The 19,941-nt window shown below is 39.2% G+C and overlaps 1 protein-coding gene across 1 annotated transcript in view; it reads right to left on the bottom strand.

Annotated features, from left to right (window-relative positions):
* NWD2 (NACHT and WD repeat domain containing 2) overlaps positions 1–19,941 on the bottom strand; it is a 181,416-nt gene that overhangs the window by 10,594 nt on the left and 150,881 nt on the right. Inside the window, exons 4-6 of the mRNA XM_004763978.2 lie at positions 15,962–16,165; positions 7,850–7,994; positions 2,010–2,599 (exon numbers count right to left, since the gene is read on the bottom strand). Coding sequence (XP_004764035.1) covers positions 2,010–2,599; positions 7,850–7,994; positions 15,962–16,165 — 939 coding nt within the window. The remainder of the gene's footprint in view (positions 1–2,009; positions 2,600–7,849; positions 7,995–15,961; positions 16,166–19,941) is intronic.

Here is a 19,941-nt window from a genome sequence, read left to right as displayed (position 1 = left end):
GGGCACGGATTGCATGGAGCACTGGGTGTGGTGAAAAAATAATGAATACTGTTTTTCTGAAAATAAATAAATTTAAAAAAAAAGAGAAATGGTAAATTAACTTTCCTGGGGACTTTCTTTTTCTTTCTTTTTTTTTTTTTTTAAAGATTTTATTTATTTATTTGACAGACAGAGATCACAAGTAGGCAAAGAGACAGGCAGAGAGAGAGAGGAGGAAGCAGGCTCCCTGCTGTGCAGAGAGCCCGATGTGGGGCTCTATCCCAGGACCCTGAGATCATGACCTGAGCGGAAGGCAGAGGCTTAATCCACTGAGCCACCCAGGTGCCCCTCCTGGGGACTTTTTAAGAGTAAGTTTATACACCAGATTTTTGCCTGTGAGCTTACTTTGAAACCTAATCCCCACGTAAGGTACAGCGCAGCGATCCCTGTTCTTGTCTTCAAGATGACCTCCCTGAGATTGTGATAGCACATGACGGATGACGAGAGTGTCTGTGGAGTTAAAGAAAGCTCTGTTCTCGAGAGAAGAACCCCAGGAAGGACAATGTAGAGATTCTGAGGTAACACCAAGATAATAGAAACCATCAGACAGGGACATCAGGTGCAAAAGGAGATTACAACGGAACTAGTTTCGTCCAGTTTAGGCTGACATGCCAAGACAAGAGACCCTACATTCCAGAGTGAGGTAGGCACGATTTGTAAGGGAGTTGTGAAAACCAGTTTTGCTACCTTTAGTGGGACTAAAAAGGAGTTTCAAGAAGCCCCCCCCCCAAAAAAAAATTGGAGATTAGGGTGCCGTGGGTCATATCTGTTAACATCCACTCCCAAAGGGGAGGACTGAGCCATACCCTCACTTCTCACCCCAGGAAAGAGGCTTCAGTGGCCTACTGACAGGCCGACTGACATAGAGCTGGGGAGCCAGGGCAACGGATGTCCTCAGACACCTGAGAAATATGGAGGTTAGCTGACAAGGCTGGCTAGCTCTTTGGATAGAACAGGGGGTGGAGAAGTGTTCTTTCCCAGGGCGAAAAATACCCAAGTGCTTCCCATGTGACACATGTGCGCCACTGGCTAGACTGAGCTGATGGAGAGAGGTTTTTGTTGGCTCTGTTTGCCCCAGGTCCCATCTGAGGGAGCTTGCTAGGCTGTGGATCTTGACTGTGGATCTCTAGAAAGGTACTAGAAGTGTGTGGCTGGGTGTCTAGAAGTCATGGAAAGGACCAGCTAGCAAAAATTAAAAAATGCATCCCCCTGTGTTTGGGGAACTGTGGATAAATAAGATGCTCAGTGAGGACAGGGCAGGAGAGATGGGAGGGAAAGAATGTCCAGAAAACTAGAAAAAGGCCTCAGAAGAATTAGGAGGCAGCTTTAAACACCTGATGTGACCACAGACTGTGGAGTCTTGTTTTTACAACAGTATTGGTTATGTAAGAACTTTCTGGCCACCTTATCTTTCCTACTTCCCTGAAGCCATAACCCTAGGGCCGGGATGGGGGTGGGGGGAGGCGGGGGAAGTGCTATGTGGTGAAAGAAGGGGAAGATGACCACATCCTGATTTCCCAGGGCAGGTGCCTTGCTTATCGTGAGCCTCAGCTGCGGGAGAGAAATATAAACTCGAGTTTTAATTATCCTCTTAGACCGGACAGAGTGAATTGCTCAACTGTGAATGACTTCGTGTCCAGAGCGATAGGAGGGCTTGTCTTTGCTGAGAGGGATGAGAAGAGTTGTGAGATCTCCCCGAGTCCCCATCCAAATGGGAACTGGCCCCACAACATAAGTGTGACCAAGGGGAGAGAAAAATAAAGCTGTTCTCTTCACTGTACCCCATGGACCTTATTCTTTCCATAGGACCATTATACCAGCGTAAGAGAAACATTGAAGTCGCCTTTTCAGAAAGACTAATTATCATTCAGGTAGTAAACACAGGGATGGAAGTGACTTTTGACCCAGTTGTCTTTTCCCCAAAAGGAAAGGATTTTTACAAATAAGCTTGTGAAAGAAAAGGCTCTCACCTTTTTCGCTACTTCGGCTAGCAGGAGCGTCTTCCCAGTGCACGGTCCGCCGTATATGACCAGAGGGTTGATGTGCCCAGTTTTGCTTGGCAGAACGTACTTATGCACGATGTTGAGAGGTTCACATTTGTACTCATAGAAGGAGGCGTACGTCTTACACAATGAGGAATGCTGAAGGATTTCATCGTAGAGCGTGTCAGTTTCGGTGTCAAAATTCTGTTGGACGGTTGCCTGAATGATATCGATCATGTCCTCATAAAACTGTTTACCAAGTCCTTCTATGTAATGATTTTCTATTTCTTGGGAATAGCCCAGTTTCATGTCACAATGGGTAACAGACGTGTACACTCTGAGATTAGATGATGCGACGATAGTCGGGATAAATTCGTCCCTGAGTTTTATCAGTTTCTCTTGGGCTTCTGCGTCCCGCATCATCCTTGGTTCTGTTCCAGTGATATCCATGTACTTTCCCATCTCCGGGATTTTCACAAAACGCTCAATGTTGGCGATTTTCCGAATGTAGCAAACACACTTCTTCAGGAAGGCTGGAGTTTGCTTTCCTAGAGCAAAGTCAAACTCGTCCTCTATCGCTGAAAGAGAAAACGTGGGCAGGGGGTTGATTGTCTAGAACAAAGAAGCAGAGGCCCGCACCCCCTGCACTTATCTCCCAAGTCACCAGGGGGAGATGATTTTGCTCGCAGGGGGTAGCAGAATCTTTTGTAGATTAATTACTTAATTCCTTAATTTCCTATCTCTCTTTACCTAGACAGCCAGGAACCCAGTACAATGGGTTTTAATTAAAATTAATTTCCTCCCCAGTCAGAGGGAGAGCTTGAAAGCATAAGAAAGAAAGCATCCTGAATTTATAGTTGATTCTTTTAAGTTCCTGTTAATGTTCCTCTGTCAGATTTAAGGGACCTGCTGGGGGCCAGGAAAGAATGAGGAAGAGGCCAAATGGCCTAGCTCGCTGACTTCTTCCTTGTCATTCTCTCCTTTACCATGTGGCTTCGCCATTTTGTTTGAGGGCGCACTGTACCCCAGACAGACTTGTCTAGGGTTATATACAAGCATGCTCAACATTTGATCATGTTCTGATTAGTGATCAATCTGAATTCTCCATATCACTGTTAAATTCCATTATATCCAGCAGAGCAGGTACAGAACAATGACGTAGTATGAAAATGCATTTCTTCGAAGATAAACCAGGTCATACAACACACTGGCTTCTACATAAGCAAATATACATCATTAATCACTGAGGCCCCATGAGAACATTTAAAATGGGAGCTTCAGTAACTCAAACATTACTTGTGCATGATTTTATAGAGGAAATCCCCAAACCAGGCAAAGACCCTACCAAAAAGGAGAATTTCAGACCAATATCACTGATGAATATGGATGCTAAGATTCTCAACAAGATCCTAGCAAACAGGATCCAACAGCACATTTAAAAGATTATCCATCATGGCCAGGTGGGATTCATCCCTGGGCTACAAGGATGGTTCAACATTTGCAAATCAATCAATGTGATAGAACAAATTAATATGAGAAGAGAGAAGAACCACATGGTCCTCTCAATCGATGCAGAAAAAGCATTTATAGAGGAAAAATAAAAAGTAATAAATAATTAAACCAATGGCAATGAACTTTAAGGCATGCAGTCTTTTAAAACTGGCTGCCTTCCCTCATTCTCCCCCGATTTCCTTCAACCAGTTGGTCTTAACTGAGCATCTACTCTGTGCCAGGTATGCTGCTGCTTAATCAGGATACAGTGGGGAGAGAAAACAGACAACCCTGAGGGGGAAAGCCTTTATGGCACTTCTAGTCCAGTGGAGGATGGTGGACATGAAGCCCAGAGTCCCACAGATGGATGGATTATGAGTGCTTTCAGTCCCATGAAGGAGAATAACATGGCACAATGAAAGCAAACTATCAGGAGGGCTACCCCATTTGGAGAAGTCAAGGAAGGCTTTCCTAAGGAGGTGACTCGTAGGCAGTGATCTGATGGAAGAAGCGGGGTTAGGGTGGGCCCTGAATATGCCAGGACAGGCTGGCCAGAAACTGAAAACGTTTCAGTGTGCTGGCCTCAGCTCCAACATCAAACAAAACCCGGAACATATGTGTATTCTCTACTGTGACTATTAAGGAAGGTGGGAACTGTATTTTTAAGTGGTGCCTTTTAGAACTCAAGAGATGATGATTTTTTTCGGGAATGATAGCCATCAATCAAAAGCAACAACTCTAGTAAAAACGATCTGTTTATAGCCATCAGCATGGAGGGAGCTGTGCCATAGTCATCAGTCCATGTTATGAAGGGTTTTGATCAGACAGGCTGGTTAAGGAGGCCAAAGGAGTTCATACAACATGTATCTACTCTTCTTTTAATGTCGACGAGTCAAGATGTAAGAAATCCCCAGAAAGCAACCTTTGGCTCATCTCTTTTCTGGCATCTATGTACCATGCTAGGAGGCACCTTGGATGAACTGGGCACTACCTTCCATGGGCCGGGAGAAAGGAAGTGTCAGTTGTATACCTAATGGCTGATAACCAGACGCTGCATCGTCTCCTCTGACTCCCAGGAAACAAATCAACATAACTGTCACTGTTACCACCTCCATGGAAACAATGTGCAACCAGGAGTGTTGATTACAAATGCTTTGTAAAAAGATATAGAGACAAACCAAGTCGGTAGAACCCATCTAAGCTTCGCTCAGGGCGGGGAAAAAAAGAAGCTGTCCATAATGCCTATTGATAGTATAGACTTCATAAATAGACCTGAAAAAATGAGTCATGTGAGACAAAGTCAACTCTATAGAGTTCTTTCTAGACGCCAGGGGCATCCTCATGATTTTGGGGGGACTTTTATTGATAATTTCTGATATTTATTGGCCTATAAATATTATAAACTTCCCATTCCTTATCAGAATACAATATTTGTTTTCTGTCCTTGCATTTTTCTAAGTATCCTAAAGTTTAACTGGTCATGGCACTCGATGGAGATAACATTAGGAGAGTCCCGGCCGTGAGGGTGATCATTCTTGAGAAGTAAATACCCATTCAGTTTTACTATTCACAGTTAGGCACTATTTGGGGTCTATTATATTTCTCATCCTCTCCTGTTCTTTATAAAGGAGAAAGTAGATGTGTGAAAATTAAGCTCAGTTGGTTAAACAGCTGACTGTTGATGTTGGCTCAGGTCATGATCTCAGAGTCATGGGATGGAGCCCTGTGTCGAGCTCCAGGCTGGGTGCTCCAGGCTCAGAGAATCTCAGAGAGATTCTCTCTCCCTTTAATTCTGTCCCTCCCCCTACTTGTGTGTGTATGGGTGTGTGTGTGTGCACGTGTGCGTGCGTGTGCTCTCTCAGTAAATAAAAAATCTTAAGAAAAAGTGTGAAAAACTACTTTCAGCTATAAAGAGTTCACCTTTCCAGACTTTTCCTGGTATTCTTATTCCAATATTTCTGAAAATATTAAAGTAATACAGATGTAGTAGTAATCCATTTCATAGAACTGGCACTTCTCCAACCATTTTAATTGTGTAGACATGATCTCAAAATGAGTTTGAAATGTAAAATCAATAACATTGCTACGAGCATGCATATCTTTAAGAGATGTCCCCCAACCAGAAAACAGCCCGCTTGTTGTAGTTCATACGACATAGTATAAACTTATTTATTTATAGATGGCTGGCTACATGGACAGAGCTTTTTAGTGTAGAGAGAATTAGGAGAAAGTGTTTTCCTGTGTAATACGTGAACCCTGGAGCTGCGTGATTCTAAAGAGGATGTGCTCCCCAAACCGGGTCTCTTGCATCACGAATAAGAAAGCTTTGGGCCACTTGGGTGGCTTAGTCGGTTAAGTGTCTTCCTTTGGCTCAGGTCATGATCCCAGGGTCCTCTCCCTCCACCTGCTGCTTCCCCTGCTTGTGCGCACACACTCTCTCTCTGTCAAATAATAATAAAGACAATCTTAAAAAGAAATAGGAAAGTTTTGTTCTGGGCATTTTCTTCAAATACAGCACATTTTAAGGACCATGGTAGTTTTGTTCTTGATAAAAATGAAGAATCAGAGTCCCAAAATTGGATAAAAACCCCTCCAAAGCAATAAGGAGATTTGTCAGTCTGTATATTCTAAAGATAGTACTTATTTTTGCCAATTTATTATTTTCAGGGACACCTAAAATAAGACCTCACTTTTTCTAGTTTGTCAAGAATGAATTTGTCAAAATTACTTATAGTTTCCCTGAGCTTGAAGTACACGTATACAGGGAGAATGATATCGAGCGCCTGTTAGGTTTCTCACTTTGTCATGCCACTCACGAAACCAATCTGAAAACCCAACTGCTATTGCTTTTCCCTCAATAACTCTTCACGATCACTTTTTAAGATTGTATTCATTTATTTATTTTAGAGGGTCAGGGGAGGGGCAGAGGAAGGAGAGAGAATTGTTTTTTTAAGATTTTATTTATTTATTTGACAGACAGAGATCACAAGTAGGCAGAGAGGCAGGCAGAGAGGGGAGGAAGCAGGCTCCCTGCTGGCAGAGAGCCAGACGTGGGGCTCGATCCCAGGACCCTGGGATCATGACCTGAGCTGAAGGCAGAGGCTTAACCCACTAAGCCACCCAGACACCCAGGAGAGAGACTCTTAAGCAGACTCCTTGCTGAGTGCAGAGTCCAATGTGATGCTGGGCTTGATCTCACGACACCCCTCCTGCGCCGCCCCCTGACGAGATCATGAAATCAAGAGTCTGCGTTTAACCTACTGAGCCACCCAGGTGCCCCTTCACTATCAATTTTTAAAATAAATGTTATATATCTGATTATTTTTACTCAATAGTCTTTGTCCCCTAGAAAGTACCACTGATACATTCCTTCAGCTCTGCGGTTTCCTGTGCATCCCTAATAAATAAATAAATAAATAATTAAAAAAAAAAATAAAGCCTCCTTTCTATGGCGAAGAAAGGTTGACAGATGAGTCTCTGGCCGTAGATTTTTATTTTAAGGTTACATTAGATGCTGCCACTCCCTTACTTCCTTATTTCTCAACTTCCAGTGGCTTCCCAGCTTACCCAGAATAAAACATGAGGTTCTTATTATGTTTTCCTCTCTCTTTCCCCAGGCCTGGCTACCTTCTTCCTGCTCCTAGGACTTACTAAGCACATTTCTGTCTCAGGGATCTTGAATCTGGTAATCCCTCTGCTTGGAATTCTCTGCCCGAGATAGAGCACAGCCAGCTCTGACAATTTCTGTCATTCAGCTCAAAGTTCTCTCCTGATGGCCCACTCCTTCTCCACCTGGAACCCCACATCCTTCCTTAACCCCTCTTACTCTGTCTTGTTTGTTCATATTGCGTAACTTTTCTGAAATGACCTCTTCATTTATTTGATTACTTGCCTATCATTTATTCCCCCCCCCCCCCACTAAAAAAATAAGTTCTGAGAGAGAGAGACACCTTGCCTTCTTGTTCACTGGTGTATCCCCAGTGCCTGGCACATAGCAGGCTCTCCATAAATGTTTGCTGAGTGAGTGACTGAATGAATGAGTGAACAGAATAAATGAATGAACTCAGAACACTGACAGAGTCTGGTCTAATATACCCAGGCTCCTCTAAGTTCTTTTTTTAAAATGACGTGTTCTGGAGAAGTCCTCAAATTAAGTGAAGGCTTATCTACTGGCTAAAAGAAAAGAACACTCGCCTCTCGAGGAGAAGGACATATTTAGAAAATTAAATTTCATCGGACAGTAAATGAAATTAAATTTGTAGACCCATAAAAGGGAAGCACTGAATGTGTCCATTACTTATCTGTTCCTTAGTTTGTGGACGATGTGTCAAAATTACCTGAGAACAGGTACCTCTTAGCTTGGTTATATTTCATTTTCCCCTTTTCGTGTAACAGTTTTACGGCAGCCTTAAATATCTTCTTGATCTCATCTGATATCTCTTGCCAGGTCTTCTCATTGTCAGCTTTGGCAGGAGGCTGCATCTGTGAAGATGTAAAAAGTGAGACGCTAGTCTTAAAATTATCAAAGGAAAAAAAAAAGACAAAATTTAAGCATAAGAAAAGCATTATTATTTGAAGGTCTACTATGTGCCAATACTATGGTAGGTGCTTAACAGGCCACTGCCCCCAGTAACCCTTAACATTAGAAATTATCTCCATGTAATATGTGAATTTGCCCAAATTACACAGAATTTGTTTGTTGGGATTTTGGTTGTACTATGTATTTCCCTTAAAAAATTTATTTTATTTTAGTTCCAGCTAGTTGTATTAGTTTCAGGTGTACAATAGTGATTAAACACCCATACAATACCTGGTGCTCATCACAAGTACACTTTTTAATCCCCACCCCCTATTTTGTTTGCCCTTCCTCCCACCCCCTCTGGTGACCATCAGTTTGTTCTCTGTACTTAGGAGTCCATTTCTTGGTCTCTCTCTCTCGCTCTCTCTCCTTCCCCTATTCCCTCCCCCTCTTTCTTTTTCTCTTTGCTCATTTGGTTTGTTTCCTAAATTCCACATATGATTGAAATCGTATGGTATTTGTCTTTCTCTTACTTATTTCACTTAACATAATAATCTCTAGCTCCATCCATGTCATTGCATATGGGAAGATTTCATTTTTTATGGCTAAATAATATTCCATTGTATATGTACACCACAGCTTCTTTATCCATTCATCAATCCATGGACATTCAGGTTGCTTCCATATTTTGGCTATTGTAAATAATGCTGCTATAAACATAGGGATGCAAGTTTCTCTTTAAGTGTCTCTTTGAATTAATATTCTGTATTTTGGGGGCAAATACCCAGTAGTGTGATTGCTGGATAATACAGTAGTTCTATTTTCAACTTTTTTAAGGAACCTCTATACTGTTTTCCAGAGTGTGCTGCCCTACTTTGCATTCTTACCAGTAGTGCAAAAGGGTTTCCCTTTCTCCACATCCTTGCCAACACCTGCTGTTTCTTGTTTTGTTGGTTTTAGCCATTTTGACATGTATGAGGTGATGTTTCATTGTGGTTTTGATTTGCATTTCCCTTATGATGAGTGATGCTGAGGATCTTTTCATGTGTCTGTTGACCATTTGTATATCTTCTTTGGAGAAATGTCTGTTTATGTCCACTGCCCATTTTTTAATTGGATTATTTGTTCTTTGGGTCTTGAATTTTATAAGTTCTTCATACATGTTGGGTATCAGTCCTTTATGGGTAAGTCATTTGCAAATATCCTCTCCCATTCCATAGGTTGCCTTTTAATTTTATTGATTGTTTTCTTTCTTGTGCAGAAGCTTTTTATTTTGATATGGTCCTAAATAGTTTATTTTTCCTTTTGTTTTCCTTGCCTCAGGAACATACCCAGAAAAGAGTTGCTGTGACTGATGTCAAAGAGGATATTGCCTATGTTTTCTTCAAGGAGTTTATGGATTCAGGTCTCACATTTAGGTCTTTAATCAATTTTGAATGTATTTTTGTGTATGGTGTAAGAAAGTGGTCCCATTTTTTTCTTTTGCATGTTGCTGTCCAGTTTTCCCAACACCATTTGTTGAAGAGACTGTCCTTTTCCTACTGGATATTCTTTCCTGCTTTGTTGAAAATCAATTGATCATATAGTTCTGGGTTTATACCTGTATTTTCTATTCTGTTCCATTGATTTATGGGTCTGGTTTTGTGCCAGTACCATACTATTTTGATCATTATAGCTTTGTAATATAACATGAAGTCCAAACTTGTGATGCCTTCAGCGTTGCTTTTCCTTTTCAATGTTGCTTTAGTTATTCAGGGTATTTTGTGGTTCTATGTAGATTTTAGAATTGTTTGTTCTAGTTCTGTGAAAAACGCATTGGTAATTTGATAGGGATTGCATTAAATGTGTAGGTTGCTTTGGATAGCATAGACATTTTAACGATATTTGTTAACCCATGAGCACGGAATGTCTTTCCATTTCTTTGTGCCATCTTCAATTTCTTTCATCAATGCTTTATAGTTTTCATAGTATAGTTCTTCTACCTCTTTGGTTAGGTTTATTCCTTGGTATCTTATTATTTTTGGTGCAATTGTAAATGGGATTTTTTCTTAGTTTCTCCTTCTGTTTCTTCATTATTGGTATATAGAAATGTAACAGATTTCTGTACATTGATTTTGTATCCTGTGGCTTTACTGAATTTATGTACCAGTTCTAGCAGTTTTCTGGTTGAGTCTTTCGGGTTTTCTCTATATAGTAATACGTCATCTGCAAATAGTGAAAGTTTGATTTTTTTCCTTACTAATTTGCCTTTTATTTCTTTTTCTTGTCTGATTGCTGTGGCTAGGACTCTCCGTACTGTGTTGAATAAAAGTAGTGAGAGTGGACAATCTTACCTTTTTTCTCACCTTAGAGGAAAACCTCACTTTTTCCCCATAGAGGGTGATATAAGCTATGGGTTTTTCATATACGGCTTTTAAATGTACTTTGTTGAGGGTTTTTATCATGAAGGGATGCTGTGCTTTATCAAATGCTTTTTCTGTATCTACTGAAATGACCATATGGTTCCTATCCTTTTTCTTATTAATGTGGTGTATCATGTTGATTGATTTGTGAATACTGAACCACACTTGCAACCCAGGAATGAATCCCACTTGATTGTGGTGACTGATCTTTTTAATGTATTGTTGAATTCAGTTTGCTATTATTTTATTGAGGATTTTTGTATCTATGTTCACTAGTGATATTAGCCGGTAGTTTTTTCCTTTAGTGGTGTCTTTATCCAGTTTTGGTATCAGGATAATAGTGGCCTCATTGAATAAGTTTGGAAGTTTTCTATCTATTTCTAGTTTTTGGAATAGTTTGAGAATAGGTATTAATTCTTCTATAAATGTTTGGAAATGGTCTCCTGTGAAACCATCTGGCTCTGGACTTTTGTTTGTTGGGAGTTTTTTTTGTTGTTTTCTGATACCCTTCTATCCTTCCTTCCTTCCTTCCTTTTCTTTTCCTTTCTTTTTCTTTTCTTTCTTTCTTTTTTTTTGGATTCTATTTCATTGCTGGTTAAAAGTCTGAAAATTTTCTATTTCTTCCATTTCAGTTTTGGTAGTTTAAATGGTTCTAGAATTTATCCATTTCTTCTAGGTTATCCAATTTGTTGGCACATATTTTTTCATAATGTTCTTTTATAATTGTTTATATTTCTGTGGTATCAGCTATTATTTCCTCTCTCTCATTTGTGATTTTATTTATTTAGTCCTTTCTCTATTTTTTCTTGATAAGTCTGGATAGAGGTTTATCAATTTTACTGAGTTTTTTCAAAGGACAAGTTCGTAGTTTCGTTACTCTGTTCTATTTGTGTGTGTGTGTGTGTGTGGTTTTTGTTTGTTTGTTTATTTGTTTTTAGTTTCTATATAATTTATCTGCCTTTATCTACTATTTCTTTTCTTCTGCTGGCTTTAGGTTTTGTTTGTTTTTCTTTCTCAAGCTCCTTTAGATGTAAAGTTAGGTTGTTTATTTGAGATTTTTCTTGTTTCTTGAGGTAGACTATGTTGTTAAAACTTCCCTTTTCTGTATTTTTTATTTCTTCTTTTATTTGCTGATTGATCCATTCATTGTTTAGTAACATGCTATTTAACCTCCTTGTATTTGTGGTCTTTCCAGATTTTTGCTTGTAATTGACTTCAAGTTTCATAGCATTGTGGTCAGAAAAGTTGCATGCTATGACTTCAATATTCTTGTATTTTAAAATTTTTTTTTTGTGGGATAGTATATGATTTATTCTGGAGAATGTTCCATTTTCACACATGAAGAGCATGTGTGTTCTGCTGTGTTAAGATGGAATATCTGAACATATCTGTTAAATCCATCTGTTCCAGTGTATCATTCAAAGCCATTGTTTTGTGGTTAACTTTCTGTGTAGATGATCTGTGCATTGATGGAAGTGGGGTGTCAAAGTCCCCCACTATTATTGTGTTATTATCTATTAGTTCCTTTTATTTGTTATGAATGATTTTATGTGTTTGAGTGCTTCTCTGTTGGGTGTATAAGTATTTACAATTCTTATATCTTCTTGTTGGATTGTCCTTTTTATTATTACATGGGGACCTTCTTTTTCTCCTGTTACAGTCTTTGTTTAAAGTCCAATATAAATATTGCTAGTCTGGCTTTCTTTTGACATACATTTGCATAATAGATCTTTCTCTATCCCTTCACTTTCAATCTGCAGGTGTCTTTAGATCTAAAATGAGTCTCTTTTAGGCAGCATACATATGGGTCTTGTTTTTCATCTATTCTGTCACCTTTCTTTTGATTGGAGCACTTAGTCTATTTACATTCAAAGTAATTATTAATAGATACGTATTTATTACCATTATAGTATGCATTTTGTGGTTGCTTCTAAAGAGTTTCTCTGATCCTTCCTTATCTTTTTTCATGTTTTGCTGATTTTCTTCAGTGATATATTTGGATTTCCTTCTCTTTATTCCTTGCATATTTATTAGTGGTTTTGATTTGTGGTTACCATTAGGTTTGTATATAACCTAATTTCATATAGCAATCTATATTCAATTGATGATCATTTAAGTTTGAACCCATTCTTTTTTCCTGTCCTCCCCATATTTTAGGTATATGTATTATATTTTATATTCTTTTTTGTTGAATTCCTTGGCTGATTTTTTAATAGAAATATTCACATTTACTGCTTTTGTTTTTCTTACCTTTATGCTGTCAATTTTGGTCTCTTTCCTCCACTCAAAAAGCCCCTTTTAATATTTCATGGAGGGCTGGTTTAGTGGTCATGAACTCCTTTAGTTTGTGTGTTTCTGGGAAACTCTTTATCGCTCCTATTATGAATGATAGCCATGCTGGAAAGAATATTCTTACCTGAAGATCTTTCCCATTTAGCACTTTGAATATATCATGCCACTTTCCTTTGGCTTGCAAAGTTTCTTTTGAAAAACCTCATGCTAGCTCTGTGGGGTTTCCCGTGTAAGTTACTGATTTCTTTTGTCTTGCTACTTAAAAAAATTTTTTTTATCACTAGATTTTGCCAATTTAATTACACCATGTCTTAGTGTGGGTATGCTTTTGTTGACTTTGATGGGTGTTCCCTGTGTCTCCTGGATCTAGATTTGTTTCCTTCTCCAGATTAGGGAAGTGTTCATCTACTAGTTCTTCAAATAAATTTTCTGTCCCCTTTTCTCTCTCTTCTTCTTCTCAGATCCCTATTATATGAATGATAATTAGGTTTGATGGAATCACTGAATTCCCTAAGTCTATTCTCATTTTGCATAATTCTTTTTTTTTTTCTCTTTTGTTGGACTTGATTCCTTCCTATTAGTCTGTCTTCTAGGTCAGTAATTCATTCCTCTGCTTCTTCCATCCTGGTGTTCATTCCATCAAGTGTGTTTCTCATTTCATTTATTGAACCCTTTATGTTATCTGCTATGTTATTCCTTATCTCTGTGTTATAGGTTTCACTTATGTCTTCCACTCTTTTCTCAGTTCCAGTGAATATCCTTATGATCATTGCTTTAAATCCTCTATCAGGCATATTACTTAGATCTGTTTCACTTAGAAATAAGGTTGGGACCTTGTCCTATTCTTTCATTTGGGGTAAATTTCTTTGTCTCCTCATTTTGTCTGCATTTTTGTGTCTGTTTCTCTGTGTGAAGAAAGTCAGCTATGTCTTCTGCTCTTGAAAGTAGTGACTCTATGAAGAAGAGATCCTGGAGTCCCCTGTAGCGCAGTGGTCCGTGTTCACCAGAACTTGATCCTTCAGGAGAGTATCCTGTCTGTGTTGCTTATGCCCTGCTGTTGTGTTGGAATCACTTTTCCTTTCAATGCAATCATCTGCACTGTCTCATTGCCTGATGTGGGCTGTGCTTGCCCTCAGTGGTATTAATGGGACCCAGACAGACCAGTTCTTAGGGGGCAAGACCGCTGGGGAAATTGAGATCGGGGTGGTGGTATTAGCAAAATTTGGGCTGGGCCTCTAGTCATAGGCCAGATCTCCAAAGTGCTAAGGGCTACATCCTGGGGTGGCTAGGGACAAGATGCTGGGGGGCAGTTGTGTGATGATGGTTAGATATGCCTGGGCCTGGTGTGAGATGATGGCTGGGGGTAAATGGCTGGGCATGGTGTGTTGACAGCTGTGGACAAGGTGACAATGTGGCGTGTGCATGGCTTTAACAAAATCTGTCTTAAGCTTAGGGCCGAGGCTAGCAGTTTTGGAGTGGGCGAGTCCTCAGGAGAACTTGTGGTCACGGTGCACTGCTAGCAGATTGGGTAGCAAGTCCCTCTTGGGGTTTGATACAAATGTCATAACAAAATGATGTCTTTAGTATCCTCTAAAGAGAACAGGAAGTTAAAGGACAGGTGCTTTTATGTTTCCACTTAATTGTCTTTAATTGTCTCTTATTTGTTTCTGATTCTCTAGGAAATCAAATGGGAGCACCACCAACCAAACAAGTAACACTTATAGAGTCTTGGTGATGGTATTATTCATGCATTCACTTATTTAACAATAATTTATGAAGAAATATCAGGTGGGACTTAGAGAATAACTTACATTTCCCTGGAGGATCTTAGAATGACACAGGAACACCCCAAGCCAAATAGTAACATACAAGCAAGGGTTCCCAAACCACTGTCTAAACCTGGTTTCTTAAGATATTAGGTTTTTTGATATCTACATTTACCAGCAATACATAGACTCCTGGAATATTTAACTGAGGAATGGTTTGGATTTACCCTAAGATTCCTAGCCATAGACACAGATTTTTGCAGATAAATACTTTGAATAATGCATGGGGGGGGGAAGAAAAATTAAGGATCCTGACATGATTTCATATTTCATGCAGAAAATGCTGTATGCTATATATCAGCATGACAAATACTCAAGGTTATTAAATGAACTGTTGCCAAGTCAGAGCTGTCCTCTCAGAGATGCCTTGGTACTGAGTGTATTAAGGATGTTCTCTTTGGAAGAGAGATGGATATCTATGCCTTCTTTTCAATCTCTCTAGGAATCCCATGCAAGGAAGAGGCCCACCCCTTTTCTCTTCCTCCTTTATTCTGTTTCAGGGGATACATGGTAAATACAGTTAGGAACCAAGTTGGAGAGGAGACATTGATGCTATTTCCATCATACAAAGGCATGAATCAACCTCACTCCAGGATTCTACATAAGATACAAGAATATAAACTATGTATGAAATATTAAAGGAAAAATAATTGAATTAAAAAATGAGAGACTTTAAAAATAGCTAGGCAGATTTGAAAAAGCCCTCTCCTCCCAAAAACTTTCACACATCAAAAATATAACTGTTGAAAGCTTAATGCATGAACAGAGTGGACACAGCTGAAAAAAAAAATACTGAATTGGAAAAGACCTAAAATAGTCTTCTGGACAGCAGCATGGAGAGCTAAGGAAATTGGCAATATGGAAGAGAATCAAGAGAAATGGAGGACAGACTGAGATGGTCCAGTGTAAACTCAGTTACAGTACAAAAAAGAAGGAACAGAGGGAATAGAGGAAAGACATTATTTGATGAGATGATAACTGAGAACTTTCCAGAACAGATAGAATACATGAATTCACGAATATAGGAAGCATGACATATACCAGTAATTCAGAATGTTGTAGGCATCGCTTCTCGGCCTTTTGGCTAAGATCAAGTGCAGAATGTTGTAGGCAATATTATAGGCAAAATGGAAAAAAATAAGAGTATTTTCAGGTAAGTGCAGTTTATCACCAATAGACCTCCATTAGTGGAGCTTCCAAAGGAAGGAAATAACTCCAGAAGGAGAGTCTGAGAGGCCAAAAAGAAAGGTAAGTCAAAAATTGGCAAGTTTCTTAGCTTTGGATTTTGTTGTTACAAAGAAATGTAGGGTCCAGGGAAGAGTAATTTTCTGTCTGCTGTGCCTTTTCTGTGGATGACCGATGGCTAAAAGTAATAGACACGAACATATTTTGGAGAGAAAGATAACTCACTGCATTTTTATTGCTTTTCAGCATTTCCGATTTAGGTCTGAGGTAATAAGCTGCCGGCACTGAGTTCTCATCGCGACAGTACCACTCTTCCAGAAGCTTGGTGTCCAGCTTTGCCTCTATGGCAGCATCCAAAATCATTTCAAACTCTGAGGCTTCAACTTCTCCAGGTATTCGAATGTTCCCATACTTTTCACCTAACAGTCCCTGTGTATCCACAAGAAAGTTCAGGTTAGTGTATCACCAAGAAAACTCATTTTAGTATTCACACTGTGTAGTTCAATTTAATATTTATTGAATAGTAAATAGAAACAAGGTACATTGTTCTATCACTTTTCTCTTTTAATCATGGTGGATACCTTTTTTCCATGCATTAGTTAATAAGTAGTTAATTATGTTGTAGTTATAATAAATTCATGTAATGAAAATCGAGATTGCATATCACATCAGACAGATCCAAAATACAGTTTTATAACAAGTTTATTTCCCCAAAGTTTACAAAATACAACAAAAGTTGTTCTACTCTGAGATTTTCGTTTGTCCGTGACAAAGATGAAAGGCATGCTGGGCAAACACGTAAACTCTAAAAAAAATTGCTTTGTGATGAGTTAGATTTTTGAAGGTACGAATGAAAGTAGGAAATCACTGAATGGGATACTACTATGGACCCCCTGTAACTAAAAATATAGGTAAGATATCACTTTCCTTTTATTAAACTGGGAAAGGAAAACATGCTTGGTGTTATGTGAAAGTGTGAGAAGATCCCTGCACAGTGCTGGTGGGTGTGTAATTTGATCCAATATTTCACTGAAGAGTATTCTGGCAGAATGTATTAAAAGCCTTCAAAATCTATATAACTGTGGACTTGGCAATTTTTCTTCTGGGAAATTGTCTTTAGAAAATAATTAAGGACGTGCATAAAGATTTACCAGAATATTTATGCTGATACCGTTTTAACAGGAAGGACTTGGCAAAACAACCTAAGTGTCCTGCAAATGGGAACATTTAAATGTACCATAGTACCTCTATTCAGAGGATACAGCAAATCGTGTTCTAGAACTGTATTGACGTAGAAAGATTTTTTTTCAGGTTTTTATTTAAGTTCTAATTAGTTAACATACAGTGTAATATTAGTTTCCTATGTAGAATTTAGTGATTTATCACAAAAACAACACCCAGGCTCATCACAAGAGCCCTCTTTCTTCCCCATCACTCATTTAACCCATCACCCCGCCGCCTTCCCTCCATCAGTTTGTTGTTTATAGTTAAGAGTCTGTTTTCTGGTTTGCCTCAATTTTTTCCTTTTTCTCCCTATGTTCATTTGTTTTGTTTCTTAAATTCTACTTATGAGTGAAATCATATGGTATTTGTCTTTCTCTGACTGACTTATTTTGTCTATCGTAATACTATCTAGCTCCATCCATGTCAATGCAAATGGAAAGATTTCATTCTTTTTTATGGCTGAGTAATATTCCCGTGTGTGTGTGTGTGTGTGTGTGTGTGTGTACCCATCTTCTTTACCCATTCATCTAGCTGGTGGACATTTGGGCTTTTTTCATAATTTGGCTATTGTTGCTAATGCTGCTATAAATATTGGGGTGCATCCCTTCCAATCAGTATTTTTGTATCCTTTGGATAAATACCTAGTAATGCAATTGCTGGATCATATAAGATGTTTATAGGGGTGCCTGGGTGGCTCAGTTGTTTAAAGCCTCTGCCTTTGGCTCAGGTCATAATCCTGGGGTCCTGGGATTGAGACCCACATCGGGCTCTCTGCTTATCAGGGAGCCTGCTTCCTCCTCTCTCTCTCTCTGCCTACCTCTCTGCCTACTGGTGATCTCTGTCTGTCAAATAAATAGATAAAATCTTAAAAAAAAGAAGATGTTTATAAAATACTATTAAGTGAAAAGGTATGTTACAAAATAGTATGTATAAGACGATTCCAATGTTTTATATATATATTACATATATATACATGCACAAGAGAAGATTGTATATGTAATTATATATAAACATATACATAAGAAAAATTTATAAGATGCACAGCAGTATCATCAATGGCTATCTTTGGGTGGCTTTACATTTACTTAGGTTATTTTTAAAATTTTTAAAAGTTTATTTATTTTTTTAGTGATCTCTACACCCAGTGTGGGACTTGAACTCACCATCCTGAGACCAAGAGTCACATGTTCCACTGACTGAGCCAGTCAGGCGCCCCTGAATTTATTGCTTTTTTTTAATTAAAACTTTTTTTTGTAGTACACATTATTATTTTGTAGTCAGAGAAACAACAGGCACTGAAAGATTTAAAATCTAGTGATGCTGTCTATGCTGCTTTGTGGAACAACACTTCTCAAGCTTCCTCTAGAAGTCTGTTTAAGCCTGTGGTTCTCAAAGTGTGGTCCTCAGACCAGCAGCATTAGCAACACCTGAGACTTACTAGTTCTGTAAATCCCCCGGTCCTAGTGCAGACCCATGAGTCAGAAACTCAGGGGGTCTTGCTGAGCAATCAGTCCTTTAGCAGGTCGTCCAGGTGGCTGAACCACTGGTTTAAGCTAATAAAAGTATTACCTTATATAGCATCTGGTATTTCAATTACTCTTCAATGCCTAGTAGAAACAAGGAAAGGACATACTGGAACCCTATGCCATCCAAGACAACTTGGTTTGCTTTATGGTGTCCATGGGAAGGTTTCTCTTTAATCTGTGGGAACCTTCATCCTTTCGTCCCGTTGCCTAGCACCTTTACCATAAGCTTCAAGCTCTGTTCCCCATTGGAAAGTGAATTGAGGTTTGGCTTCCTTGGGGGGCACTTCTTACTATGTTTACCACCTATCGCTGTAATATCCACAGTGTTTTTTTTTTTTTTTTTTTTTTTTTGCCTCATACAGATAAGTGAAAGAACAAAAGTCCAGGGTAGATCTGTGTTCAAGCTAAATTCATAACCTAAACTCTATTGCGAGATGGTAAGCCCCATAAGGGTTGAGGCCTGAGATGCATAGAAAATTAAAAAAAAAAACAAAAACCTGTTTGTTAAATAAATGAATGAACGAAAATAGAGAATAAATCTTTAGACTGTTCTATTATTTTTTTAAAAAGATTTATTTATTTTAGAGAGAAAGGGGAGGAGGGGGAGGAGAGAGAGAGAGAGCGAGCAAGCGAGCATCAACAGGAGGAGCAGAGAGACAGAACAGAGAATCTCAAGCAGATTTTGCATGGAGCACAGAGCCTGACGTGGGGTCCATCTCAGTACCCTGAGATCATGACCTGAGCTGAAACCAAGAACTGGGTTCTTAACTAACTGTACCACCCAGGCGCTCCTAGACTGTTCTATTCTTAGCTGAAGCTTCCTCTTGTATTCAGAAATAATATTTCAGATCACAAGAGGTAGAGTAACAATTTGGGAAGGGGCTAGTCTTATCTGCAACCTTCATTTAAGCCTATAGTCTTTTAATAAGTCCTGTCTAAACACATCCCTGGTTGGGCCATGCCTTATCTCCTTGGACATGATCCATCTCATCTAACTGGCTCACTCCCACTGACAGTGGCTAACTGCACTCACCTTTTCAAGCTCAAGTCTCCTCGGTACTAGCCTCAGAGACCAGGCAGGAGGGAGGTACAACTTACTTGTCCTCCTTGGCTACATAAAGGCCCTCTGGAAGGGCCTTGGATGGAGGGACAGCCCCACTTCGTCTCCATTATTTCAGCATGGTAAATGAGGGTCTACCCAGGGTTCTTTTGAAATAAGGGTGTTCTAACCCCAACTCACTGTACCAGTCTGAAGGCCAAATGAGAACACTTTAGTTTCAATCTGCATTTATTTTGGGCTATTCTTGACAACAGGCTGTATGCAACAAAGATTATGTTATTTTGAGTTGTTTCTCACTTTCTGTTTTGTCAAGGAATAATTGACAGACGATGTTGCATTAGTTTCAGCTGTACGGCATAGTGACTCAATGTTTGTATACATTACAAAATGGTCAC

Source organism: Mustela putorius, unplaced genomic scaffold (genome assembly GCF_011764305.1).
Source record: "Mustela putorius furo isolate JIRA1106 unplaced genomic scaffold, ASM1176430v1.1 tig00000083_pilon_pilon_pilon, whole genome shotgun sequence".
Lineage (NCBI taxonomy): Eukaryota > Metazoa > Chordata > Mammalia > Carnivora > Mustelidae > Mustela > Mustela putorius.
Note: the sequence above shows the minus strand (reverse complement) of the source record. Positions and strands in the feature narration are given on the sequence as shown.